This window comes from Dryobates pubescens, chromosome 5 (genome assembly GCF_014839835.1).
Source record: "Dryobates pubescens isolate bDryPub1 chromosome 5, bDryPub1.pri, whole genome shotgun sequence".
NCBI lineage: Eukaryota > Metazoa > Chordata > Aves > Piciformes > Picidae > Dryobates > Dryobates pubescens.
Window position 1 is genome coordinate 5,088,518 of NC_071616.1, and position 27,819 is coordinate 5,116,336.

General features: G+C 43.6%; 1 protein-coding gene across 9 annotated transcripts in view; it reads left to right on the plus strand.

The window, feature by feature from the left end:
* Window positions 1-27,225, plus strand: part of PHF21A (PHD finger protein 21A) — a 149,005-nt gene extending 121,780 nt beyond the window's left edge. For 4 of the 9 annotated variants that reach the window (XM_054161474.1, XM_054161478.1, XM_054161476.1 and 1 more), the window contains exons 7-18: window positions 1,842-2,096; window positions 3,816-3,902; window positions 7,023-7,319; window positions 9,058-9,156; window positions 10,209-10,260; window positions 11,034-11,113; window positions 11,556-11,616; window positions 14,121-14,284; window positions 21,638-21,793; window positions 23,377-23,452; window positions 23,785-23,888; window positions 26,538-27,225. In XM_054161474.1, the coding sequence (XP_054017449.1) occupies window positions 1,842-2,096; window positions 3,816-3,902; window positions 7,023-7,319; window positions 9,058-9,156; window positions 10,209-10,260; window positions 11,034-11,113; window positions 11,556-11,616; window positions 14,121-14,284; window positions 21,638-21,793; window positions 23,377-23,452; window positions 23,785-23,888; window positions 26,538-26,792 (1,686 nt within the window). In that variant the 3' untranslated portion in view covers window positions 26,793-27,225. Of the gene's footprint in view, window positions 1-1,841; window positions 2,097-3,815; window positions 3,903-7,022; window positions 7,320-9,057; window positions 9,157-10,208; window positions 10,261-11,033; window positions 11,114-11,555; window positions 11,617-13,952; window positions 13,976-14,120; window positions 14,285-21,637; window positions 21,794-23,376; window positions 23,453-23,784; window positions 23,889-26,537 lie in introns of all 9 variants that reach the window. The other 5 variants (XM_054161477.1, XM_054161480.1, XM_054161481.1 and 2 more) reach the window with 3 other exon arrangements.
* The last annotated feature ends 594 nt before the right edge of the window (window positions 27,226-27,819 follow it).

Here is a 27,819-nt window from a genome sequence, read left to right on the forward strand (position 1 = left end):
GTTTGAAATAATGCAGAGGTACTGTGAATGCCACTTCAGCGTGAATGCATGCACTGAAAACTTCTTTAGTTTTAATTACCAAGGTAATTAATGCTTAGCAAAGCAAGAGGAATATTCAGGCCTTGTGATCTACTGACCGAAACTCTACTCTTGGTGCTTACAGACTTACTAGAACCCTTTGAACGAGTCACAGTCTTGTGTTACATGATGGATTACTCTTTTCTTTAAGCTGTTTATGGATGAATGTAGTGCTTGTGAAACTGATCCCATGTTACATCTCATTGAAAAGCATGAATGGTGTTACTGCATTGGGGAAATGGAGCCTCTTGCTTTGGAGAAGACGCAGCAGAGGTCGATAAGCTGCTGAATCTCAGCTAAAAAGTTAAGGGAATTGTTCATTTTGATACAAGGGAAAGTTAATTATGTCTGGATTTTGTATAACTGTATAAAATTGAAGCAGGAATTTTCCTTGGCTTTATCCAGTGTTTGAATACTGTTTTCACACTTGCGTGTAATGAACAGTTAGGGGATATAGTTTAAGCATTGTGAAATTAGAGGCATGAAGGTAAACTGCATTTTTGCTTAAGGAAATAATATTGGTGAAAATACAGAAGAATCCAACTGGAAATATATTTGCATTACTTTATTAGAAGGAGGAGAAAGGTCTTGTGTGATTAAAGTCAAGCAGTCTAAATCAGGCATGTTCAGAACGTGAAAAAGACCACTCGATCCCTGGTTCTCCATTTTTTCCTGTTGTGAGCCCAGCACTGACATCAGGAAGGGGAATGGTGGTTATCTCATACTGAGAGCATTTGCTCATGCCACAAATTGCTTGGAAGAGGCAGTGCTGTTTGTAGAAGGAATTTTTTACACCAAAGAGGAAAGAAATAAGCTCACTTGTGAGTTTTCTGTGCACGTTGTGTTCTGGTTTTCTACGGAGGCTCTCCTGCCTTGTTGCTTTTTGAATGAGATTCAGAATTGCCTGTTTTCCTTAACCCCTTAGAAGACAATACTTTTTACAACACAACTATGAAATTAGAGTTGTTTTCACTTTGGAATTTATGGGCATGGAGTGTTCAGGCATTTCAGATAAATGCTGGCATTAACTGATTGAAAATCACTCTCTTAAAAACAGACCAAGGGCAATCACAGTGTCAAACATGCGTTCCAAACCCAGCTCATTCCACAGAAGTCACACTTAATTACTTGCATCAGGACAGACTGACAGCCAACTCTCACAACTTCAGGCTGATCCTGCCGATGGTGCTTGTAGGAAAGAAAGTTAAGGGCTAAATAACTATGCATGGGGAAACCTGAAAGGTGGATCCCCCCAAATCAAAATGCATTTCTCTTCTTAAAGGAACCAGTTTATGGATGTGTTTTCCCTGCTTCCTCTGGTTGTGAGGATCTCTGGAAATACAGTCTCTATTTGAAAACTCGAGGTTTAATTGGTGAGAAGCTGGCTTGCTGGTATGCTTCATAAACCTCCACCTTGTAGGTTTGATACTGATAGTACATGTCTGTAAGCAATACAAAACTGGAAGATCCAAAAATTCATTTGCTGGAACTAACACTTGTCCTTTTCTCAAGAATTTGTTTTGAATCAGTCTGTAATGCTGCAGGTGATTAAAAAAGACCCAGCCAGTGCCTCAGATGACAGTCCTTTCTAGCTACTCAGTTTTCAGAGGCATGAGCTAATGTGCTTGCCTGAACAGTAGCTGGATAGACTCAGTGCTGCCTTTTCTTTCTCTTGCTCTCTATTGTTTCTGACTAACCAACCCACGTCCTGTCTGATAACGGAGTGTCTCTGTCTCTTACAGTGTATTTTCTGTTTCCCTTAGAAAACTGTAACTACAGCTTCTATGATCACCACTAAGACACTACCTCTCGTCTTGAAAGCAGCAACTGCGACCATGCCTGCCTCTGTTGTGGGTCAGAGACCTACCATTGCCATGGTTACTGCTATCAACAACAATCAGAAAGCAGTCCTCAGCACTGATGCGCAGAATGCACCAGTCAACCTCCAGACAACAAATAAGGTCACTGGGCCAGGAGCTGAGGCAGTCCAAATAGTGACAAAAAACACAGTAACTTTGGTAAGCGTTTCGTCTGTTTGCCCTGCAGATAGAGTGTGGTCTGTTGGAAAAAAAGTAGAGTCAGTAGAATAGTAGGGACATGTGGTGAGTCTCCACCAGTTGGCATTGTTAAAATGATAGTCTAAAAGCAAAGTGTTTACTGTCTACATGGGTTGTTACTGTTTTGCTCTAAGGAATGACTGCTACCCATCACCTCTGTCTAAAGTTTCCCCTGCTAGTGATTGTTAGTGACAGGGAAGTAACAATCGTTTCACCCCTACCTCATCTGTGTGGCTGTGTTCTGCAGAATTCCTACTTGTTTCTTTGGTGAGGGAGATGTCAGGCTTCCTTCATGTGATCAGTTGGAGCTTTCATCTTAGATTTTTTTGAGTCACTCTCTCTTGTTCCCTTTGCATGATAAAGCCTCTGGTATTAGACACGTTACTGAATTCTGCCCGCTGCCGTGTCTTCACTCGCCACTTTCTCGTGCACGTACACAGATCATGTTTCTCCAATCATTTATTTTGGAAAGTGCCTTGATTACATCACACAGTCCTTCCCAGAATAGTTTGCCACCTAGACACAAAAGAAGCAATGTTGTCGAATTGGGTTATAAAGGCTTCTTGGCCTGGGGACCAGGCGTAGTGTAGCAACACGACAGGGAAAATTTACTTCTGGAGTAAAGGCTGCAGCTTCACTAAACATAAATTAAATGCATCGTTGTTTAAAACTGCAGTTTAGTAATGCAAAAGGAAGTAATTTTGCTTCCTAATGAGGCATATGTTTGCTGTCAGAATAGAGAAGGCTGTTTGAGTGGAGCTTTTTCTACTGTTCTCTTTTCCCATGTCATCCCTTGCACCACTCTCACCTGTCCTTTGTGCCTGTGCTTTATTTCTCTGCTGAATAACTTCGGTTTGAGGAGAGGATTGTATTTTAATAATAGCCCATGATTTATGTTTCTGTAGCAAATTGCATCAAAAATCTCAAGACTATTTTCCCAAGCATTAATTAATCAGTGCAAGGCCTTTTTGAAGTAAATTGCAATTGTATGTGGGTGGACAGAAGTAAGGAAGAGTGGAAACTAACGTGGACATTAATTTCAGAGAATCTCGCTGGGTACTCAACTCAGGGTAGCTAATAGTGCTCTTCAGAGGTTAATCATGTGGCAGCTTCGTCCAACTGCTTTCACTTAGGGAAGTACTTAGGATGCTTTAAAATCAGATCTTAATTGTTTCAAATCAATGGCCTCCTCTAGAACATTTCAGGTTGTGTTTTTAGAGCTCCTCACAGTGTCATGACTCTTGCTGAAGGAGTTGCCTCTTCCCTATCTTCTCCGTCCGTGCGAGGCGTTCTTTCACTCTATATGCCATTTAGTGTGAAAGGACTGTGGTTCATGTAGCTGAGCATCAAAAGCCTGTTACTATTCTTAACTGTTAAAACAAATAGGTTATTTCATTATCTCAAAGTGCAGTGGTTTTAGATTGCAGAGCACAGTAGTTAGTAGAGTTGCACTGAAAGGCAAGGTACCTTCAATTTAGGAAGCAAGGTGTGTAGGGACTGAAAAGTGAGATTAGCTCTGTCTGTAATACATTTCTAATGAGGAACCTATTACTGTGAAAAAAATTATTTACAGAGTGGAAAACTGGGGGGATCAGGGCTGCAAATACATTCAGGATGTTGATTTTGGTGAGCAACTTCAAAGCTCTTCTCCTCTCACTGCCATTCCTTATGTTCTCCTAGCAGGTTCAGGCTACGCCACAGCCCATAAAAGTGCCGCAGTTCATCCCTCCTCCCAGACTTACTCCTCGTCCTAATTTTCTTCCACAGGTGAGTGCTCAGAAAACAAGCACTAGAAGAAAGAGCTCAGTTATTAGCATAGGTAGGAGATGCTTCCTAGGAACACCATTTTGTCAGTCTTTGTTGGTGACCTGGTGGGGGAGGCAATACATTCTCCACATGTTCGCAGGTGATGCTGAACCTGAGGGTGCTGTCAATACTCCTGAGGGAAGTGCTGACATTCGGGTGGCCCTGGACAGGGCAGAGGAATCCCAGCAGAAATCCCAGCAGAAATCCCTCGAGCTTCAGCACAGGAAAAGGCAAAATCTTGCATCTGAAGTGGACTAACCCCCTGTGTAGGAACAGGCTAGGAAATGGCTGGCTGGGGAGCAGCACTGCTTAAAAGGTCTTGGTTGATGGTAGCTAAAACTAGTGGTGTGCTCTGGCAGCAACAAATCCTAGCAGCATACTGGGCTGTACCAGCAGGACCACAGCCAGCAGGTTAAGGGAAGAGATTATCCACCTCTCCTAAGCAATCATGAAATTGAATCTGGTACACAGAATGCAGTTTTGTATCCCCTGGTTGACAAACCTGAATGAATCCAGGGAAGGAAGGCCACTAAGATAGCTGGCAGCTGGAATATATGACCTACAAGGGCAGGTTGAGGGATCCGGGCTTGTTCAGTTTGAAGAAAAGGGTTTGGGGTCACCCCACAAGGAAATTAACAAGAAGATAAAGATGTAGGTGCTTGACAGGAGAATCACAGACTGTGATCTGTAACAGAGAAAGGTTAGACTGCATATAAGGAAACAATTATCTCTTTGAGAACAATTAAGAGTGGAAGAAGCTTCCCAGAAACATTGTGGAAGCTCTGTCAGTGAAGTTTTACAGGACATATCTGGACAAAGTACTGAGCAACCCAGTCTAAATTTAGTGGTGGCCTTGCTCTGAGCAGGAGATTGAATTAGAGACCTCCTGGGCTGCCTCTCAACCTGCATGAGTAGGTAATTATGAATTTCTCATATGCTGATCATCTGAGAAATCAGATTAAATGGAACAGGTGTCAGCAAAATCAAAGTGTCACCCAAGGCCTTAAATTGCTCTAATTGTTGTTTGCTGCTCATGAGCAAAGAAATGAAAAACGAGATGTCTCTGGAGACAGTTCCCAAGTATTTCTGTATTGCAGCAATGAATGACCTCTGGTGAGCAGTAAAACTTGTGGTTTACTTGATTATTTTTTTTCTTCATGGTTTGGGAAAGACACAGACTGCTTCTTCATTTAAAAAAACATCTTAGCAGAACCTGATGCTCTTTAATATCTTTATCGACGATCTGGATGAGGGCATTGAGTCTGTCATCAGTAAATTTGCAGACAATGCCAAGCTGGGGGCAGGAGTTGGTCTGCTGGAGGGTAGAGAGGCTTTGCAGAGGGACCTCGACAGGCTGGACAGATGGGCAGAGTCCAAGGGCATGAGATTGAACACATCCAAGTGCCAGGTTCTGCACATTGGCCACAGCAACCCCATGCAGTGCTACAGGCTGGGGTCAGAGTGGCTGGAGAGCAGCTAGGCAGAGAGGGACTGGGGGTGCTGGTCAATGGTAGGCTGAACATGAGCCTGCAGTGTGCCCAGGTGGCCAAGAAGGCCAATGGCATCCTGGCCTGTATCAGGAACAGTGTGGCCAGCAGGAGCAGGGAGGTCATTCTGCCCCTATACACTGCACTGGTTAGGCCACGCCTTGAGTCCTGTCTCCAGTTCTGGGGCCCTCAGCTTAGGAAAGATGTTGACTTGCTGGAATGTGTCCAGAGAAGGGCAACAAAGTTGGTGAGGGGTTTGGAACACAAGCTCTGTGAGGAGAGGCTGAGGGAGCTGGGGTTGCTTAGCCTGGAGAAGAAGAGGCTCAGGGGTGACCTTATTGTTCTCTACAACTACCTGAAGGGAGGTTGTAGACAGGTGGGGGCTGGTCTCTTCTCTTCCAGGGGAGGTTCAGACTGGATGTTAGGAAGAAATTCTGCAGAGAGAGAGTGATTGGCCATTGGAATGTGCTGCCCGGGGAGGTGGTGGAGTCACCATCGCTGGAGGTGTTTAGGAAGAGACTTGATAGGGTGCTTGGTTGCATGGTTTAGTTGATTAGGTGGTGTTGGATGATAGGTTGGACGCAATGATCTTGAAGGTCTCTTCCAACCTGGTTTATTCTATTCTATTCTATTCTATTCTATTCTATTCTATTCTATTCTATTCTATTCTATTCTATTCTATTCTATTCTATTCTATTCTATTCTATTTCATCTGTAAGAATTACGTCATGCTGTGACTAAAAGTCTAACTCTTTTACAAAAGGAAAAAGGAAGGCTAGGCAGGTACCTGATTAAGATTTGGGGATGGTGAGCTCTATTGGAATGTGACTTAGTTTTCCATGATAAAATGCATTATGAGGTATTAAAGGTAGATAGGACAATAGGAGTCAAATAATACAGTAATGTATTCTCTGCTGCTGTGCTCTGTAATGATGTGATAAGTACAAACTTAACAATGGGCAAGAAATAAGCAAGTAGTGGTGGTGAAGTGTTGGAAGATACTTGTGGCTCTTTTCCTGTGAGAGAAGAGTAATGAGTGCATTCACCTCTAGAATTTAGCACTTCCAATGAGGTATTAATATGTAATCTTGAGAATTTCTTTACTTAGCAGGATTGGTTGTGGGGGGAATCTAAACAACATGCAGAGCTGACAGAGGTAACAGGGACTTGCTGCAAACTTTAATTATTTTTTTTTTCACCATGATTTCTTGGAGGCTCACTGTAAAGCCCCAAAACACTTCCAGTGCGAGAGCCCCAGCTGTGCCTGTAAATATTGCACTCATTTTCTTGGCTTGCAAACCCAAGCCATTGATTTAGACACAGATAAAGCAGTTGGCAATAAACATACCATCTCTGTGTCTGTGCATCCAGATTCCATTTCAGGGACAATCACTGCATATGCAAATGCTACGGACGGGGTTTATGCAAGCAGGTTTGAAACTGTGGCTTTTCCTTCTCATAGCATACTTAGGACGCTATGCTAAAAATTGCCTTCTATAAAAAAATCAAGCAGCCTTCTGCAGACTATACAGCCTGAGTTGAAAGACTTCTTTTTTACTTGTTGGGTTTTTTTTTTCCCTCCCCTCTTTTGTAGGTTCGACCTAAACCAGTTGCCCAAAATAACATTCCTATTGCCCCAGCACCTCCTCCTATGCTTGCAGCTCCGCAGCTTATTCAGAGGCCTGTGATGTTGACAACAAAGTTCACACCCACCTCTTTACCCAACTCTCAGAACTCCATACATCCGGTCCGTGTAGTTAACGGGCAGACAGCAACCATAGCCAAAACGTTCCCCATGGCACAGCTCACCAGCATCGTGATAGCAGCGCCGGGTACCAGGCTGGCTGGACCTCAGACTGTACAGATCAGCAAACCAAACGTTGAAAAACAGGTATGGGTGTATAGAAAGCGTCTGCTAACGCAGCCTGCTGGGTTTATTGCTTTGCTGTACCAGTTTGGAGAGGATGACAACCATGGAGAAGTTTCCAGTGGATATTGAAGATACCCCTGTTCCAACAGCAGTACAGATTATGGAACGACTTGTAGAAGTTGCCATTTTTCTTTCACGTGGACCACTGGAATCTCTTCCTCATGCTTCAGTGTTTTTATGCTCCCTCTACTGTCCTAACTTCAGTAGCTTACAAGCTGCATTGCCGGCCCTCCTAGTGCCTTGGAAACCAAGTACCAGCTGAAATCCATGTTCATGGCAGGCCTTTAAGCAACACTGGGAAAATATTTCCTGGGTTTCTGGTTTGTTTTTTCTTTTTTCAAAGGGTGGCTAATTGAAAGGCAAAAAAAATATACAAAATCACAAGGGTATTTAATTCAATAAATGTTGTCATTTCGTCCTTGATCTGCAGTCTTGTGAATGGAAGCAAAAATAGTCTCGCTCAGCTTCTGAAGGCTGGTAGTGCCCTGTGACTAAATTGGATTGCTTGGGTGGAAGGGAGCCCCTCAGACTCAGAAACAGAGAATTCTTAGGTGTTCAGTTTTAAAAATCTCTTTGCAGGAAAGACTTCTATAAACCAAAACATTGCTTTAGTTGCTGTGGATTGCAACTGAGAGTCCTTGCCATTCAGTTCAAGTAAAGCAGTCTCCTGTTTCACTTCTCTGATATATGTTAGTATAATGCTGTGTACTACATAATGCATTACCTGTAACATCTAATATTCATGTGATTTATCTAAATAATAGTAGTATCTATTTTGCTTAGAACTCTTTTATAGACTGATGTGCCTTGAAGTTACCTTCTGCTTTTTCAGTCACCTGTGGAGGCTGTGAAAATCATGTGCATGAAAGATACGCTCATGCTCAGTTCTGCTTGTGAATTCTCAGGAGCAGGTTCTTGCATAGCTCAAGGCTGTTCCACAAGTTACTCAGCAATACTTGCCCTTTTCCTGCGATTTGAAGTTGTGCTTTTACAGTGCTGTGCTTTTGATGCTCACTCCTTCTGATGTCAGCAATATTTGTTTGCCCTTTGAATAATTGCTAGCAATGCAACTGTTGAAAAACACAGAACGCTGGTGGATTAATACACATGAATATTGCTCTTTATTTCCCCCATGTCATAAAGGGGGAAAGTCTGTCTCTCTGTAGCTTACCTCAATTTGTAGCCTTAACAGCAATGGGATGAGGGTTGTCGTGCAGGGTTTACGATACCATAGCAGGAGATTTATGACTTCAGGAAAGAAAAAAGCTTGAGCAATATCTGAGATCTTAGGAATCAAAGAGGCAGTTTTTGAGACATTCAGAAGTCTGTGAAATAGGAAGACTGAGGAGTGAGAAGCACGACGTGCCATACGGAATGGTTTCTACCTGGGAGTCTTCCTTGGGATGATGCTTCTTAAAGTGTCTGTCTGTTTAGTGATTAACTCTTAAGATGACTTTAATTGCTTGCATGGCTGCGTGGGTTAATGGATTGGCGGTGAGGCTGTTTCATCCTTTGTTAAAGGAAAGCACTTTACTTAACATTCCTCTCACATCAGATTCCTCATTTAAGTCTTTGTTAGTGCACTGGCAGCTTCAAACTGCTTTTCTCCAGTATCTGCAAAAGTATTTGTTTTGCTTTATTAGTCAAAGTAAAAAGAAGCCATTCTTATCACTGAATGAGAGAAACTGTTTCTTTTCAGACTATTAAACCACACGTGGAAGCAGAAGAGAAGCAAACAGAAAGTCGTACAGTTACTCCACCTGCTGTACCCAAGCCAAAACGGGAAGAAAATCCACAGGTATCAGAACACACCCAGAGCTTTCTTTTAAGAAAGAAAGGGAGCACTCTGCCCTTTGGAAAACATTTTTTCCCTTCTCTGTTCCCTCGGGACTCCTTAACTTTAGCATTCCATACGTTCCTATTGGACAGCAGTAGCTGATAAGGCTACAGAATAAGAAATCTAAGCAAATACAGTGCATTGCATTTTTCAGTCCTGGAATGCACTTCACCTCTGAGTCTTCTGTAGGTTAGAAGATAGTAATTTCCCTCTGACACTTTCTTCAACCAAGTGGCTTAGGTTACAGAGTTGATTTCCATTCCTTTGAGGTTTTAGACTCCTGGAGCTATTTTTAATACTGTTTAAATGTCTTTATTTTGCATTATAAAATATTTCTCTGCTCCGGTGAGCAGGGTGGAAAGAATCAATTCACACTCTCCCCAGGTTTTAGTCTCGTTTAGGTACAATTGGTATTTTGAGGGAAAAGAGTTGCCAGAATGGATATTTCTTAAAGCCTTCCTGCCATGCAGAGTTTTGGAACTGGTTACAGCTGTGTTTGTTTCTGTAGATGGATTCAAACTGACTACTGTGTGAGCATTAACTGTTGCAGTACACATTCTGATTTTTACATCTCTCTGCACTTCCTGCAATAAAATTAGAAGCCTTTAAGAAAGCCATAGCCCTTATCAAACTGCAAATGTAAACCAGACTTCTTCCTTGTGGTTCACAGTGTGTGCAGAATGATCTTCAACCAGCAGTACTTGCTGGCAGCTGAACTGTATTGGTATTTACTAAGAAGCAATCACATAGTCGGTTTGGTGCTGGGCTGGAAGTAAAGAAACTCCTTTCTTGTTCCCAGCTGTGCCAACTTTAGATCTAGAAAATGGCACTGTTGTCTGTCCTCTGTAAGGCAGTTTGACTTAGATGAATGAAAAATGGTTTATAGAAGCCAAGTATTGCTAATAACATTTTTGTTGCTTAGTTGCCTGTCAACTGACTTTAAAGAGCCTCAGTGACATAGCTCATCCTAACAGCTGGACTTGTCATGATCTTGTGTTTCTCCCCCCTCACAGAAACTTGCCTTCATGGTGTCTCTGGGACTAGTTACTCATGACCACCTGGAAGGTAGGAAAAATGTCTTAAGTTGGTTCTTGAGCTCTAGTTTCAGGGCCATTCTGAAATGGCAGTACAGATCCAAAATATTTCTGCATTAAGTGCATTGTTTTCTTGCACAAAAAATACATCGGGGTTGCCTGGATTCTTGATCTAACTTAGGTTTTGCATACTTCATTCCTCCTGTTGCACTGAAACAAAGCAATTGCTTATGCAACAGAGATCAGCAGTAGGGGGGAAAGTGTATGTCTGCTGGTGGGAAAGGAACTTGTGACAGTCCTGTGGCTTTCTGGACACCCCCTGCACCTGCAAAGTTACACCATGGATGGATGATTTTATTGCACAATTTCATGGAACTGTTTCCTGTAGTGAACAAGTTAATAGATTACAACTGGGTTTATACTTCAAACTCCTTAATCCTGTGTAGTGGAATACAACCTGATGTTTCAGTGGCTTCTACATTTCTGTATTACATTTACTTTTAAGTGTCAACAAGGTTCCCAGAGGCTTTTCATTTTAGATCTCAGTTACACTGACCATGAATTTAGAATCTCTTGGTCATGGAGCACTGGGCAAGAAGATGGCAATCGTTTCATTTGCTAGTTGAGCAGGGTGTTTGTAGTCCTTGCCAGCTTAGTTTCCACACCTTCAGAAATCAGAAGTGCTCGGTGTGATTGGTATTCTGTAGAAATCTTCACAGCTCTCCTCACGTGCAGCCAGTTCTGAGAGCTGTCTGTGATTTCCAAGACCCATTGTTTCCTAACCTGAATGCTTTGTTTTACAAGAAATCCAAAGTAAACGACAAGAGAGGAAAAGAAGAACAACAGCAAATCCAGTGTACAGTGGAGCTGTTTTTGAGCCCGAGGTATTCATTTTTTGCTGGGGGAAGCGGGAATTTTCATTCTGAGCTTGTGTGTTTCTGCCATGTTGCTGTCTCCTAAGCTATCTCAGTCCTAACTAGACGGGCAAGCTATCATTTATCATTCAAAAGGCCATTGCAATAATGTGACCCTCAAGGCTTTTAAGGAGTAAATACATTGGGATGCTCTTATAAAGTTAGAGTCTTTTATTGCCTTCTCCTATGTAAAGCCGATGTCAAATGGCAGTGTGTGTTAAGTCTTACCAGTAGGTCAGCTTGCCTCTCTGCCTGCAGCAGTCCAGGTCTCAGGAGCAGCGTGAAAAAAGCTAACTTCAGAAAAGAGAAGAGCCAGTAATCTCACTTAGCACTACTGTGCTAAGTGCTAATGCATGGAGCTTTTGTGGCCAAAGCTGTTAGCCAACAAAAATTGTTCTGTTCTTCCCTGCAGCGCAAGAAGAGTACAGTCACGTACCTGAACAGCACAATGCATCCCGGGACACGTAAAAGAGGTGAGGTGGACTTAGACCTGCTCCCTGCTCTGTGCCTGCTTCCTCCATCTTGCTTTTGCAAACCCCTTCAGCAAAGGACGTTACAGTGCTTGATTTGTCCAGTAATTTTCCATGGTTGGCAAAGGTCATGACTTCTAGGAATGAGCATAGCAGATTTATTAGGCAGCTCAATGTTTCATCACAATTTGACTCTCAAACCCTTCCCCCCTCCCCCCCACCCCCAAAACCCAGAGCAAAGTGAAAGGTGGAAATGTTTGAACATCATTTAGTGGTATAAAGCTGCTGTCAAGATCCTCTTGTTAATGACTGAATGGTATTGGTACTGTCAAGAAGAAGGTGGCTCTGGAAAAGAAGTGTCTTCACCTCGAATAGGAGAGGAAACTTAGTGCGACAAAAGCCTTGTTCCCCACTGGGAGTAGAGATGAGTCCTTCAGAAGAATTTCATGAGCAACAAAGGCTATCATGCTCATACTGAGCACTTTTTTGCAACCAGAGTGCCAGTTGCCACTTGTCTTAAAATGAGAGACAGTCTTTCATACAGGTATGTGGTGTTATTCAGTTGAAACCCTTCTGCAGAGCAGGTGAAGTTTTAAGGCTTAGATTATGGTGAATCAGATGAGTCAGAGCAGCGCAGGAGACAGCGTGGTGCTGGGTTTTGTGAACAGCATCAATCACAAGTGCATGACAATCTTTCCCTGATTTTTGATGATTTTCTGCAGTCCTTAAAGACTCTTAATACCTTCTCTACTCCTGAGTTTGCTGCCTAAAAAAAGTCATCAGATTAAGAACCCCACAGTCCTGCCTAGCACTGACCAGTACCCTTATCTTTAGGGGTTGGCTACAAGGTCAAATAATCATTTGACTCGTGCTGTCCTTGATACAGCTCTTCAGTCCAGCAGACAACGTGGCAGAGCTGACACTTGAGTAGCTATGCTGTTTCTAAATAAAAGCTGTTGGTCTCTGCTGCCATCCTCTAACAACATTAAATGTGGGTTTGCAGTGATACGATGTAGATTTTAGAGAGAGTTTTGCAGTTGCTCTGTGGATAAGTCAGTGTTCCTTCTTCTAGCAACGGTTTCTTAATTCTCCTTTGTAACTCATTGTGAACAGTTACTGTATCAATGAAAACAACTGCATGCTTTTGTACTTGACACTCTCTCAGCCTGTTTTTGCACGCTGCCTGCTATTACACTTTCTGTTTTTTTTCCCTCACGCTGTTGTGAGCCTGTACCTTGCATCAGCACCTCGCCGGTAGCGCACGTTTTCAGTTGGCAAAAGATGGGGATGTATACATTTGGGTCGTGATTTAGTATAGCTGTGTGTTAGGTGAAAACCTTATGCAAGCATGTGCCCTTGAGAGCTTTAGTTTAATTCTAGGTGGTGCTGAGCATGTCAGAAATTTCAGCCGTGGACATCACGAGCAGGAATCCGTTTCCAAGGGCACGCTGAATTCTGGAACCTATCCAGACCTTAAATGCAAGGTTTAGCATGTTAATAGGTATAGACTGACAATCTGTAAACAGAAGATCTGGGGAATTGTTCCTAGATCCTAAGTCCTTTATGTTTACATATCCATAAATTACCCTGGAGAAGAGAGGCAGAAATGATGGTTGCATACTGGGTTTTGCTCTCTTGCTTTGCATAGAGAATTTAATGAAAATTGTTAGGAACACATCTTGCACGGCTGCTAGTTTAAAGGAGTTGTGCATAATCAAACATACCTGACTGGGAAGATCTGGGAAAGGATACAGAAATTTGGGGAGGGGTTACAGTGGAGTACCAGTGCTAGGTTACAGCATGCCGGTGCTGTTGTTATGGGTCAGGCAACAGGACCTGTTCTTGAGGCAGCCTTAATCTATAAAAGGTACCAGGAGGGTAGAAAGTGCTGATCTGTGAGTGAGGAGGCTTGAAAAAGGGGAAGAAAAGGAGGGGGTTGGTGAGTGCTGGCCTCTGATAAAGGACTTAACCTTTGTGTAGATTTATGTTGACGCAGGAAAGATGGGGAGGTGTGGGATACCAGCAGAAAGGATTTAACAGTAGTTATTGTAGCTTCTCTCTGTCTTTGGTGCCAGCATGTTTTCCCTGAAAACAGAGTAGCCTAATTCCTAGGAGGGGCAAGTGTCCCCAAGCTGCTTTTGTAGGAGCAATTCTTTGACCTTCTACAGAGCTTATCTCTATTTCCTTCTGAAATACACCTTTCAATTGTTCTTTCCTTGCAAAATTCCACTTTAAAAGATTTCTAAAACAATGTTTTGAATCTTTTGCTTCTGTCCTTCCACTTGTAACTTTTATATTAACTTCCTCTCTGTGCTACATCATTTCCTTTTTCACGCTAGCCAATGAGGACCACTGGCCAAAGGTATGTAAGATCATTTTTTCCTTTTGTTTTTTTTGTGTTTTTTCTTTTTTTCTTTTTTTTTTCCTACCCCCCCCTTCCCCCCTCCTCCCCCCCCCCCCTTTTTTTTTTCCCCCCTGTGTGTGTGTTCCCTGTTGTTACCATGTAGGTCGTCCACCTAAATACAACACGGTGCTGGGGTTCGGGGCTTTGACCCCCACGTCCCCCCTGTCCGGTTATCCTGACTCCCCCGAAAATGAAAAGACAGAGACCACATTCACTTTCCCCGCAGCCGTGCAGCCCGTGTCCCTGCCTAGCCCCGGCTCCACAGACGTAAGTAACTCCTGGGGAGGGGGTCACTTGTAGAGAGAGAAGCAGGAACAGCCACAAGAAGAATCCACGCAGATTCTGTTTCTCTAGCCTGGCTCCCGACATGCCCTGATTCACGCAGAGGAGCAGCCCAGCGTTCTCTGAACACCCTTCCCTTTTTTCCCCACCCCTCCTGCACCTATGTTCTTCTCCTGTGGAGATGTTATTTATAACTCCTTCAGTGGATTGAAACATTGGGAGGCACCAGGCATGCTAGATGAGCTCATTTCCTTTGTGCAGTGTCTGAGATCTTGTCTGACTGAATTGAATCTGTCATCCATGAAAAAGGGGGAAGGGGAGAATGGAAAGTATTACTTACAGAACATAATAACAAAAAGTTGTGGTGTTTCTGTAATGAAAGGAGGAGGGAGACTGCTTAGGTCATGCTGAACAGCCAGGAGGAGCAGAGTATGCAGCACCAGTTTGGCACTCCTGTTGTACTGGCGTGGCTGAACACATCTCCCCTGTGGTCACCTTGCAAAATCTGTCTTGAATGAAATCTGCCCCTGTTGTTAAAAAGAAGGAAGTGTCCTTATTTTAAGTTAATTCAAAGATAAGATTTTTGCTACTCGAAGCACAACCTTTCTTAAGTTGCTGAGAACTATTCAGTTATTTCATTGCTTCCATTTCTTGCAAACACAGGAAGGTAAAAAAAGAAATCAAAGGTCATGCATAAATTTCAGGAGATAAAAAGAGTGTGAGAAGAATTGGCCTGAGTCACTGTGTAGGTCCAAAATGGCATAATGAAGGGACTGGACACTATGGCTTGCTTGCTTGAAAGTGCACTGTGGGTGATAAGTAGAGGTGGAACAATTCATTGCACAAAAGTCCTCAGGAGCTGGAGCATGCTTCCAGTAAAGTGCTTATGTTTTAATGACTGGTGCTTAACTGGACACAGCTTAAAAATAAAAAGGTGCTTGCTTGTTTCTTCATAGCAGTGCTGCAAACTCCTTCTGCAGTCTGAGTCAGAGCAGCCTCTTTATTCTTTTTTTTTTTGCCTTTGCCTTCCTCCCTCCTTTCTCTTTTTTTTTTTTTAAACCACGTTACCACATATAATTGAGGCACAATGATTTGAAATGAGCTTTAAGGAGGAACTGAGCCACTTTATTTTCACCTATGCAGTTGCATCATTGTAACTGCATAGGCTGAGAGGCCAACTCTACTGGGCACATACAATAGCGGGTAGAAGCCAGGGCTTCTTGCCTCTGAACTGTGTTTGTTCTGCAGAGGTAACAGGAATAGAAATGGTACAAGTGTGTCTGAGTCACTGAAATAAATAAATGCAATTCTGATACCCAGGGATTATGTATGTGAAATTAAAAGGTTCTCTTTTATAGAGTCTCTTTCTGAGAGCAGAATAGCACTTGAGTGTAAAAACCCTTTCCTGACAGTCAGATGAATAGGGCTGCGGAACAGCCCCTCAGGGAGAAGGTGGGGCAGCTCCATCTCTGAGGACTTTTAAAAGTAAGCAGTACAAACAACTGGCAAACATGCTAGGGAGTACAGGTTTTTTTTTACACTAGCCCCAAGAGAATCATATGGTGGGAGGGTCTTTCCCATCTCTGACCTTTGTGTGCAGACTGCCAACTCTCTTCCCACTGTGTAAGAGCTCTCAAAGCTGTGTAATGAGGTTTTGCCCTGTTCTTTGCAGTCCCTGGTGGCAGCAAGCTAAATCCAGAACGGGAATTTCTATAGCATTCAAATCTAGTTCTGAATGCCCTGAATTCTCCAGATTTGGATGTATTTAGGCTTAGGTTGCTTTAATGTTCATTAATTAATGAAATAGAAGTATTTTAAAGGAGACAATGAAAGATCACACAGCAGGTAATTAATGTTCTCTCTTACCTGAGCATATTACAATGTAGCACTGTAGCACTCTTTTCCCTTTACAATCACATATAAATCTCCTTCAGTGTGTTCCCAGACAAGGCTTTTAGTTTATACAGCACTGACATTTTTGTGGGTTTAGGTTTTTTTGAAAGGATTTTACCCCAAAATTCCATTCAATGCCTATTCACCTTCAGTTGGGCTAATACTTTTCAGAAGTGTTTGGCATTGAATTCCATCTAAAGTAAAATCCAGATAACAGTAAAAAACAACATTTCAAAGTGCTCATTTTTTGTTTTCTTTTAATTAAAAATAGACTGTTAACCAAAATTTGAACAGTGAGCCCTTGAGAGACAGCAACATCTTGGCAAGGAAGTACATTGTGAGATCTGTTCTTCTGTCGTTACATGTTTTAATTCTTACTTGCTCATCACAAAGAGAGGACTGGCTTCTCACTGCCATCATGAGCTGGTTAATATGTTCTTACCAAACTGTTGAGTAAGCTTGGGGCGGGGTGTTTTTGTGATTTGGTTTTCCCCATTTCTGCATTTGGCATGGTTCTTCCTTTTCCCATCTGAGTTTTGAGAACTTAGCAATACTTGTGAAAAAACCTTTAGCATCCTTGGCTGGAAAAGTGCCATATAATGCTGGGGAAGTACTGTGTGTTTAAATACCAACACTACCAGCCGTGCTGGAGGTGAAGGCAAAGAGGAAAATCAGGTCTTTGGAGCTTGCATGTTTAAATAGATAAAGTTTATATATATATTTTATATATATGTGTGTGTGTGTGTGTGTGTGTGTGTACATATGTGTGTTACACACACACACAGACCCATATAGAATCAATAAGGTTGGAAGAGACCTCAAAGATCATGAAGTCCAACCTGTCACCCAACACCTCATGACTACTAAACCGTGGCACCAAGTGCCACGTCCAATTCCCACCTCCAGGGATGGTGACTCCACCACCTCCCTGGGCAGCACATTCCAATGGCTAACAACTCTCTCTGGGAAGAACTTTCTCCTCACCTCCAGCCTAAACTTCCCCTGGCACAGCTTGAGACTGTGTCCTCTTGTTCTGGTGCTGGTTGCCTGGGAGAAGAGACCAACCCCCACCTGGCTACAACCTCCCTTCAGGTAATTGCAGAGAGAAATAAGGTCTCCCCTGAGCCTCCTCTTCTCCAGGCTAAGCAACCCCAGCTCCCTCAGCCTCTCCTCATAGGGTTTGGGCTCGAGGCCTCTCCCCAGCCTCATTGCCCTTCTCTGGACACATTCAAGAGTCTCAATGTCCTTCTTAAACTGAGGGGCAAAGAACTGGACACAGGACTCAAGGTGTGGCCTAACCAGTACTGAGTACAGGGGCACAATGACTTCCCTGCTCCTGCTGGCCACACTATTCCTAATGCAGGCCAGGATGCCATTGGCCTTCTTGGCCACCTGGGCACACTGCTGGCTCATGTTTAGGCAGCTGTCAACCAGTACCACCAGGTCCCTTTTATGTCTGGCTGCTCTTCAGCCACTCTGACCCCAGCCTGTAGCTCTGCATGGGGTTGTTGCAGCCAAAGTGCAGCACCTGGCACTTGGACTTGTTGAATGCCATCCTGTTGGACTCTGCCCATCTGTCCAGCCTGTTGAGGTCCCTCTGCAGAGCCCTTCTGCCCTCTAACACCTGCTCCCAGCTTTGTGTCATCTGCAAATTTACTGATGACTGACTCAATCCCCTCATCCAGATCCTCAGTAAAGATATTGAACAGGATGGGGCCCAGAACTGCTCTGTGGGGGACACCACTGGTGACTGGCCTCCAGCTGATGTGGCACCATTCACCACCACTTTCTGGGCTCGGCCCTCCAGCCAGGTCCTAATCCAGCACATTCAATACACTATACACTGAAATGCTCATGCCATGGTTTGACTGGTGCCATCACTGAAAAGAACTGTCCTGCCTGTCACCAGCAGTCTTCTCTCATCTCTTAAAGGCCTCCTGTGTTGTTCCAGCACAGCTATATCTGAGGACACGTTGTGATCTGCATAATGGAACTGGTGTAGCTTAAAACTGTTAATCTTAGCCAAGATCATGCCCTAATCCAGTTAATTTTATAGACACACATGTTCTTGTGCCAGGCTCATGCAGGGGACAGAAATGAGTGTCTGGGCATTCAGAGCAGGGAGGATCACTTCTTTTGGCAGTGAAGCCAGTCCATGTCATGTTGAAGAGGATCTACACTGCCAGCAGATGATGTGAATATAGAAAGGCCTCTTTATTCTAGATAGGACAGAAAATGATGTCTGCAGTTACAGCCTCCAGCATTTGGGCACTTGAAAACAGGGCATGCCTTAGTAACAGGCTGTTGCAGAAGTCTCAGTTAAAACTATTGAGTAGTTCCTCAAACAGATGTAGAAGAAAACTGCAGTTTTGCCAGTATTTAAAATATTTTGTCATTAATTTGCTGAGATTTGAGTCCTGTAGGCTTTAGAACAGGAATTTGGTATTTAGCACTTGAGTAATCTTTGTCTTTAGCCAGCCTCTGAAAACTGCAAATCAGACCATGTGCTTGGCATAAGGCACCGTGGTCCAGAACAGCCTTCTTGCCTTTCTCCTGATGTGGCATTCTCTGAAGGACAGGGATACGTTTTGAAGGGAGGATGAAGCAAGATGGGATTAGTGGAAAGGATGGCAGGGTAGAAAGTAGGAATGGAAGCTGGAAAAAAGAAAGTAATGCAGCAGGTAGTACTGAGTGAAGCTTCCCCACCACCACCACCCCATATTGTCTTTTCTCTCTTTCTTCATTTTTTCCTTATGGGGCAATTGGCTGTGAACCACTGTGGATATTGTGCATGTGTGCTGCTGTCTCAACTCACTCAACCACACTGCTCGCTGCCCAGGTGTGTCACTTCAGGTTTGGAAGCATTCAGTTAATTTAGAAGATTCTGAGTCTACATTTCTAAATGTCTCTCCCTCTAGAAGCAACTGCTTGTGTCTCCTGTGTAGGTCTCTTTCTGCAAGGTATTAGACAAAGCAGGTTTGGTTTTCAACAGCACACTAGTAAATTTGCACCTGAGCCATGGGTGCAGTCTGTGGCAACTAAGGCACCTTGACACATGTCATTCTTTAGAAGGAGAATTTTCTTCTCAAACCTGAGAATTTCCTCTTAAATTTTTCCTTAGGTGGCAGAGGATTTTGGTATAGTTTATGTGACATCTTCTGCCTGCATTCTTTTCCTTGTAGACACAGAACACATGAGAGAGGAAAAGAAGTTCTTCCCAGCCTGGTTCCATAGATCACTTCACAAGAGGCATGAAATGTCCTTTATTTCATCCTTCCTTTAACACTGAACAACTCTTTGGTGTTAAAGAATGAAGCGATGCCATAACCCAGCTCTCCACGATCCCTGGCAGTTACAGAGCCAAAACATGGCACTGAAAATTCGCTACAGACTGATCCTTTACAAAACATGACATCAGTGCTAACCTTGGGAATTAAGAGAAGAATAGCCTTCCCTTCAAAGAAAGGCCTCATCAGCAATAAAGCTGGGAACTGGAAACCTGAGCAGATTGCCTGTGTGTCATTCTTCTAATACGTTTAATATTTTATCCATGGTAGAGATTAGCACCATTTTTCTTGCCTGGCAACTTAATGTTGTGCACAGCCAAATCTGCTATCCCTCCACATTGATAGAACTTCTTCAGGCAGGTGATGGGTCAGCCTCTTCCTACATGAAACGTTGCACGCGTTGGTATTTCATGCAGGGCAAGTGTGTGCACGCAGTTTCACTCAATGCAGACGTGCTGAGGTTGTGATCTCTCAGATCCAGGGGGGGGTGTGTGTGAAACTTCAACCAAAGTCAGTGGGAAGTAAGTGTGTGTTTGTGCCAGTTTGAAGGCAGATCCTCTCTTGCCTCCCACCGGGGCAGAAAAAAAGCGAGACTCAGACAAATGGATTGCAGAAGTGATGGCAAGTTTAAATGGAAAAGCAGTGAGTGCTTTACAGAAGCTACAAGCATAGTGACCAAAAGGATCCCAAAGCATACAGAGTCCCTTACATCATACCTAGAAGCCTCTCAGCATTTCCCTTCTCTCTACCTGAGGGTACACCTCTTTCTTCACCCCCCTCCACTGTTAGGCTAATCTCAGCTGGCCAGATCTGAGATTGCCCTTCCCCCTTCTCCTCCTGGCATTAGGCCTAGCCATGCCTAAGAGGCCTTGAGATAACTCCCCTTGCATTACCAGATAGGGAGCCTCCCCCATGGGAGCAGCGAGGGAAGAAAGAAGAAGTGTGAGACCTTGCAGATGGATTTATAGGGATCAGGACATAATGGGTATGAAATACACAGCTTCCTGTGTCCACCCACTGGGCTGGACACCCGGGGCACCAGAGGTGCACCCCGTGTGGCAGCAGCAAGAGGCACCCAGCCCAAACTGCCACAGTGTTTTAGACTCCAGGTGAGGTCTTGAATATGTCAAGTGATTCTGTGATGTTGCCAGGACAGCAGCCCACAGGCATGAGAGGAGAGGGCTGGGGGGCCCTTCTGCTCTGTGGATGCTGAGACATCTTTCTTTCATGACTCCTTGTTCAACTGGCTGGAAAACAAAGAAGAACAAATAGAAACACTGCTCCAAGCATGGGATGGGAGAAACAGGAGGAAAGAGAGGGAGAAGTAAAAGTAACAAATATAAGACCTACCTTTCTGGGAATCTAATGGCTGTAGAAAAAAATTCACTCTTCTGGTAAAGCAATAGTAACAAAGCCTAGGTTGGGTGGGGTTTTTTTTGAGAGACACTGCCAGTAATTTTTCTTCTCATTTTTTTTTCCTCTTACAAATCCCTTAGTTAGAAAATCTCATTTGGTGTTCATTCATCCTGGCTCTCAGCCTATGTTAGTGATGAACCATAAAGGACTCTCAAGAACAAGAAAATTTTGAGTCATAGCTTTCCTGGTGCAACAAAGTGTAGTAGGGAGAATTGTCTCAGAACATAATTCATCCTGCTCTTCCTCATTTACAAGCACAACCCCTTTGCCTTCCAGTTTCATTTTTAAAGGTGACCTAAATATTTGACAGTGTTCTTTTAAGTCACTCAAATGGGGTTTTTTACATGCTATTACTGGCAAGAGACAGCCTCATCAGCATTCCTGAGGGGGAGTTGTGTTTGCATCCAGAAATGAGAGGGGTTAAGAAAGTGAGTAGCTCATCACTTTAGGCAGGGTGAAGGGGGGATCTTAAAGAAGACAGGCTAGGGGGGTAGTGGTGGTTAAGAGACGCTGTGGTGACAAGTGTTTGCTGTAACATTCTGCTTTAGGAGGGCAGATGTTCCGGATGTCCTGCCTGGTTTTCCTGTTTCACAACCCAAAAAGGGCTTGACCATTCGGAGTCCCCTTAGAAATAGTTTGTGCTGTAAACTTCCCTGACAAGGAAGATGTAGCTGGCAAAGGTCAAAGTTCACTGTTTGCCTTTTCTCTCTCTCGCCCACACCCGTTCCCCTCCGTTTTACAGGGTGACATCCACGAGGACTTCTGCAGCGTGTGCAGGAAAAGCGGGCAGCTGCTGATGTGTGACACGTGTTCACGTGTTTATCACCTGGACTGTCTGGACCCACCTCTGAAAACCATTCCCAAGGGCATGTGGATCTGTCCCAAATGTCAAGACCAGGTATTGTTCGGCAAGCAGAGTTGTATACAATGCACCACGAGGGCTTTTCACTGTTGAAGAAAATAACCAGATCACATGGCTTGCTTTTCAGGTCAAAACAGCCTGACACTGAGCAAATCTGTTTGACCTGTGGTTAGGGTTGTGTGAATTTGATGGAATTACTGCTGCTGGAATGCATGCCAGGGCAAAACTGTTAGGGGTCTGGCTCCCAGATTTGGGGTCTTTATTTGTGGCCTTTGTGTTTTCCCTCTTTTTCTGGGCAAACTTTTGGGAAAGGTTCTGTGTGACCATTAGAAATGTTGCTGTTCATCTTAAGCTTGTTGTTTCTTCAGAAGTTATTAGTGTATTCTTCTGGACAGATACATGAAACATTTGCACAAGCTTACCTCAATAGAGAGAGCAGATAGAAGCCTCTGTTTGCTCATACAAATCAAATCATTGTCTCCAATGATCTCTTTAATAATACCATCCCACATCAGTATAATGAGGGCACGCGAAGAGTTTGGTGGTTTGTCCTTCCAGATCCCTCTCTGAAAGAACACAACTGGGCAGATGATGATTTAATAGTTTGCTTATAATTGCACTGAGGTTACAAGACAAAGTAGTAAACTGTGGTGTCCCTAACCTTTCTGTGGAACTCCAGGAGTTGCAAGGAATTGCTGCTGATCAGCAGCCTGGAGCTGTTAGCATTCTGTGTTATGTAGCATATTGCTTGGTTGCCCCCATGACCTTTGCTTAGCCAGATGGTAGCAGCATAAGCAAACAGCCTGATGTACTGTGGGGCTCTTCAGAAGAATGAGCATGCAAAACTGAAGTGACTTGGTCCATCATTACAAGAGAGGAGGGAGTGTTAACACTTCACTGTTTGTGCTTTTGCCTACTCTCACCTTACCCCTCCTCTTGGTGTTTCTGTGCTAGCTTCCCACAAAATTAGGCTGGGGAAGATCTTGAATGATTTCACTGTCTTCTTAGACCCACCTTGGATTCACTTACCAAAAATGCCTGTCTTTCCTCTCAATGAAAGTTTGGTAAGAAGGATCTAAAAGACATCAATGGTGCTTACCCTTATAAAGAGGCTTTGACTGCTCCATCAAGATGATTCTAATAAGAAGAGGGGATAGGAGAGTTTCCTGTTTTACTATCCAGGAAGTGTGATGTTTCAGTGTATGGTGTGGAGACTGCTCTGTGCCATGAAAACTTTTCTCCCAGAACAACTAAGGTCAGCAGTTTGTCTGAACCACAAAATAATGTTTATGTCTCCTGGCAAGTTTGCATTCAGATATATTATCCTTTCATTCCTCTTTTAAGTTGTTCAGTTTCATTAGCAGACTTTATTTGTGACTATGGAGGGAATTTGAGGAAATGCTGACATCTGTAAGAAGCAGGTCTGCTTTGTGGGAGCCACAATGCAGTTGTGAATAATTCCCTCTGTTAAATCTCAGAACAGGCCTGTGAAGCTTCATGTGAACAGGGCTGAGGCTAATCACAGCCATAAAAGAAAATCTTCACACTTTTTCTCCTTTTTTCTTTCTTTGGAGGTAGATTTTGCACCAGCTAAATCTCTATAAACACTTTTCTTTCAGATGCTAAAGAAGGAAGAAGCAATCCCATGGCCAGGAACTTTAGCAATTGTTCATTCATATATTGCATATAAAGCAGGTAGGAACATGGAGAACACCACGTTTGGTTCACCTTTAATAATGGAAGGGGTTATTTTGGGAATGAGATAGAATGGTACTGCCTTTACAAAAAGAGAATAAAAGGGAAGAACCTTATTCACTAGTGAAGTGAAAATAGCAGTCTAAAGTTTTGTTGAGGTGTCTGTGATGCTTATGTATGAGGGTGAAATTTTGGGGGGTGATACAAGTGCACAAGTTGTGAAACGGACTTGAAACACAGTTCCCCTCTTCATGTGAAGCAATTTAGAGCCTCTTTCTACTGTTGTGGCAGGAACATTTTAGATACTTCTGATTAATGTTTTCTTGTTGCAGCAAAAGAAGAGGAAAAACAGAAACTACTTAAATGGAGTTCGGATTTAAAACAGGAAAGAGAACAACTAGAGCAGAAGGTCAAACAACTCAGCAATTCTATAACGGTGAGTATTGCCCTCCCAAATGCCTCTGCACCTGTGTCCTGGTGCCAGAATGCAGAGAGCAAACCAGGGTGGCTTCATGTACAGGACTGTCTTCCACTGAATTTAGTGAAGATTGAGTGAGCACATTCCTTTGCTTTTAGGACTTTGGGGAGCAGGAATGTAAGCGCAGGCAACATTGAGTCACATGTACGTGAACCATGCTGACCATATATTGCAGATGTATAATCTCAGCAGGTGAAAAACATGACCCAAAGCATTATTATCTGTAGGAAGTAGATTGTCTAGCTCCCCAGTGGCTCACTTGGTTAAGAAGGTTTGGCCTTTGTGTCTTGCTGTGTTTTCCAGACCTTGCTAACACAAAAGTAAGCATTTACTCCTGACTGACTCTCAGACTCTTGACATGTTGCCAGGGCAGTCAGCAGCTGGACACAGTGCACACCACTGCATAGTAATAATTAGACAGTGCTGTAGCTCTCCCCTGTAGTTTATTGCAGTTAACAGAGCATCTGTATTAATTTGCCCCCTCTTCTCATTTTAATATTTAAATCAAAGTCTTGAGTTTCAAGTGTAAAGTTTGAGCCCCTCAGCGTAGTCAGTATCACGGAATGAGAAACACTGAGTGTGGCAGCATCTGTAAGGCTGCATACAGATGTGCAGACTTTACTGTTTAAATACAGAGGCACCTTCCTGCCTGCCTGTCTTTACCCATTAGAACAAGTAAGTGTCCCACCTTTATAGACCCCTAAAAGCCACCAATACAGATCAAATGACTGTGAGCAAACAGATGTTGAGAGGTGCTGGCTAGCAGTTCTGGAGACTGTCCATCTTCTGGTTAGCAGTAGCTGGGCATAACCTGAGCAGCACTAACACTGATTTTCAGTGAGGTACCCAGCCAGGTGCAAGCCTTTAATTTGAGGGATTGACAGTAGGTAAGGAGAATGGTTTGGTTTATATGGTCAAGTCATTGCTTCGAGTTCCATTGGAGCTGTCCAAGAAAGGCATAGTAGATGTAAATGTTTTGGTGCTTTTACGAGCACACATGTGAGCTGTGTGTGAAAACAGTAACACTGAAATCAACAGTGACTGGAGAGCAGCGTGGATAGAAGGTTTAAAAACTGTAGGAAGGCTGCCACCTTTATTAAGAGCCTGGATGTTCCAGACACAGCTACCATCTCCTCCTTTCTGAGAGTTCCATGTATAGACAGAAGCAGTTTTTCACCCTTGAAACATCATTTGTGGGCCTGTTTCTTTCCCTGACTCGCAGCTGACAAGCTTGCTAGGTTGCTGCCTCTTCGAAGAGAAAAGTGGCCACAAGGTTTTCAAGTGAAGAAGGAAGGGCTTCCTTTTCTTCTCAAGTGCCCTTTTATTTGCTGAGAGGAGGAAGTGATGATGTTCCCGCTCGGATGTGTGAAAGCAAAGGCTGTATCCCATTAGAGGTGTGTGCACCCGATGCCAGCATTCACCTGCAGTGGGATGCCTGAGTTTGCAGATCTGAGCTAGAGACGTTTCAGCAGTGCAATACCAACAGACAAAAATAAGAACAACGTAGACTTGGAAGTTTCCCTTTAAAAAGAACCCAAGGATGGAGCTGTCTGTGTTCCTTTGCAAAAGAAAGGGGGCTGTACCAGGTGACAGCCACATCCTGGCAATTACATTTCTCAGCCTGCAAATAGGGATTCTCCTGTGAACACAGCCCTGAGACTTTTCTTCTGCTGGCTGCAGATTTTTCTGAGCACTTGCATTTAGATCCCTGAACGTCATAGTCCGTTTGGAGCCCTCAATAAAGGAAGGACAAGGACCTGATGGAACAGGTCCAGAGGAGGCAAGCAGCACCAGAACGAGAGGACACAGTCTCAAGCTGTGCCAGGGGAGGTTTAGGCTGGATGTTAGGAAGAAGTTCTTCAAAGAAAGAGAGATTGGCCATTGGAATGTGCTGCCCGGGGAGGTGGTGGAGTCACCATCACTAGAGGTGTTTAGGAAGAGACTGGATGGGGTGCTTGGTGCCATGGTTGAGTTGATTAGATAGTGTTGGATGATAGGTTGGACTCGATGATCTCAAAGGTCTCTTCCAACCTGGTCTATTCTATTCTATTCTATTCTATTCTATTCTATTCTATTCTATTCTATTCTATTCTATTCTATTCTGTTCTATTCTGTTCTATTCTATTCTATTCTGTTCTGTAATGTTCAAAGGGCTGGAACACCTCTGCTGTGAAGACAGGCTGAGGGAGCTGGGGTTGTTCAGCCTGGAGAAGGCTCCAGGGAGACCTAATAGCAGCCTTACAGTACCTGAAGGGGGCCTACAAGAAGGACTGTTTACAAAGGCTTAAATGGTGTGCAGTGATAGAACAAGTGGCAATAGTTTCAAACTGGGGAAGAGTAGATTTAGATTGGCTGTTAGGAACAAGCTCTTTACCTTGAGAGAGGTGAAGGAAAAAACAGGAAAGTGGTTGAGGTCCTAACCATGGAGATACTCAAGATGAGGCTCAACAGGGCTCTGGGCAACCTGATCTAGTCGAGGATGTCCCTGCTGACTGCAGCGGGGGTTGGACTAGCTGACCTTTAGAGGTCCCTTCCAACCCACACCATTCTATGATTCTCTTTCCTTCACAAGCTTGAACTGACTCCTGCTTTCCTGTTCTGCTGCAGAAATGCATGGAAATGAAGAACACCAACCTTGCAAAACAGAAGGAGATGCACAGCTCCTTGGAGAAGGTAAAACAGCTGATCCGCCTCATCCAAGGCATCGACCTTTCAAAACCCATAAACTCTGAGGTCAATTCAGTAGCCATCTCCAACGGCATGGACTCCACTAACAACACTAATGCTGCCACCTCCACCTTAGCCCCCTCCCCTTCCCAGAGCTGCATGGTGAACTGTAACAAGGGCGATGAGACTAAATAACGCCGCGGAGTTCCGCCGGAGCCAGGGGAGGTGGCGGCGAGGAGGAAGAGCGAAATAACGAAACTCTAGAACAGCAAAACCGGATTTCTTCTGGAAAGTGCAGAATTCTTTAGTTCTTTGGTTCCAGAGAGAGCGTGAAGATGCTTGTGCCAGGCGGCACCGGAGTTTGCCAATTGATCCTTCTTATTCTGTGTGTACATGCGAAGTTTGGATCATGTTACATGAATAGTGCCAGCTGGGGGTTCTTTGCCAGCACCATGCCAAGTGAAATAATATATTTACTCTCTCTATATTTTACACCAGTGTGTGCCTGCAGCAGCCTCCACAGCCACTATAGGTTCGTTTTCTTTTTCGTTCGGGGTGAGGAGCAGGGACGAGGGAGGAGAGCAGGTTTCAAATCCTTATTTGCAGAACAGTTTGTTTAGCTAGGGGAAAACAAAACAAAATAAAAAAAAAAAAACCACAAAAAAAAAATAAAAAAAAAAAAAAGATAAAATTTAAAAAAAAAAAAAAAAAAGACAAAAAGAAAAAAAAAAGAAAGACAACAGACAAAACAAAACACACAAAAAAAAAACCCCACCCCAACCCCAAGTCCAAAGAGCCTGTGGGCTTTTCCTGTTTCTAAACTCTCAGTTCTATTAAACCAAAAAAAACAAACCCAACCCAAACACAAACCCACACCCCAAAACAGAACACACACAAATAAAAACCCCCAACCAGAAATGCAGATTATCAACTCCCAGTGCCCAGGAGGGGACAAGTCTTACCAAACAAGCAGTATTGACTATTGTTTAGACAGGAGATGTACAAAAGGAAAGGAGATGGGACTTTTCCACGGAGCAACCAGCACATGCACAGGCTGAGGAGCTACTGTCCCAACAGCTGTGGGTTCATCCTATTGCTTCACCTTAAACAGCAGACGTGCTTTGCAGAATTCGTTTGGGTCCTCACACTCATCCAGGAAAAAAACACACACATATATATATATATATACATACACACCCCTATGTTGGGAATGGGAAACTAG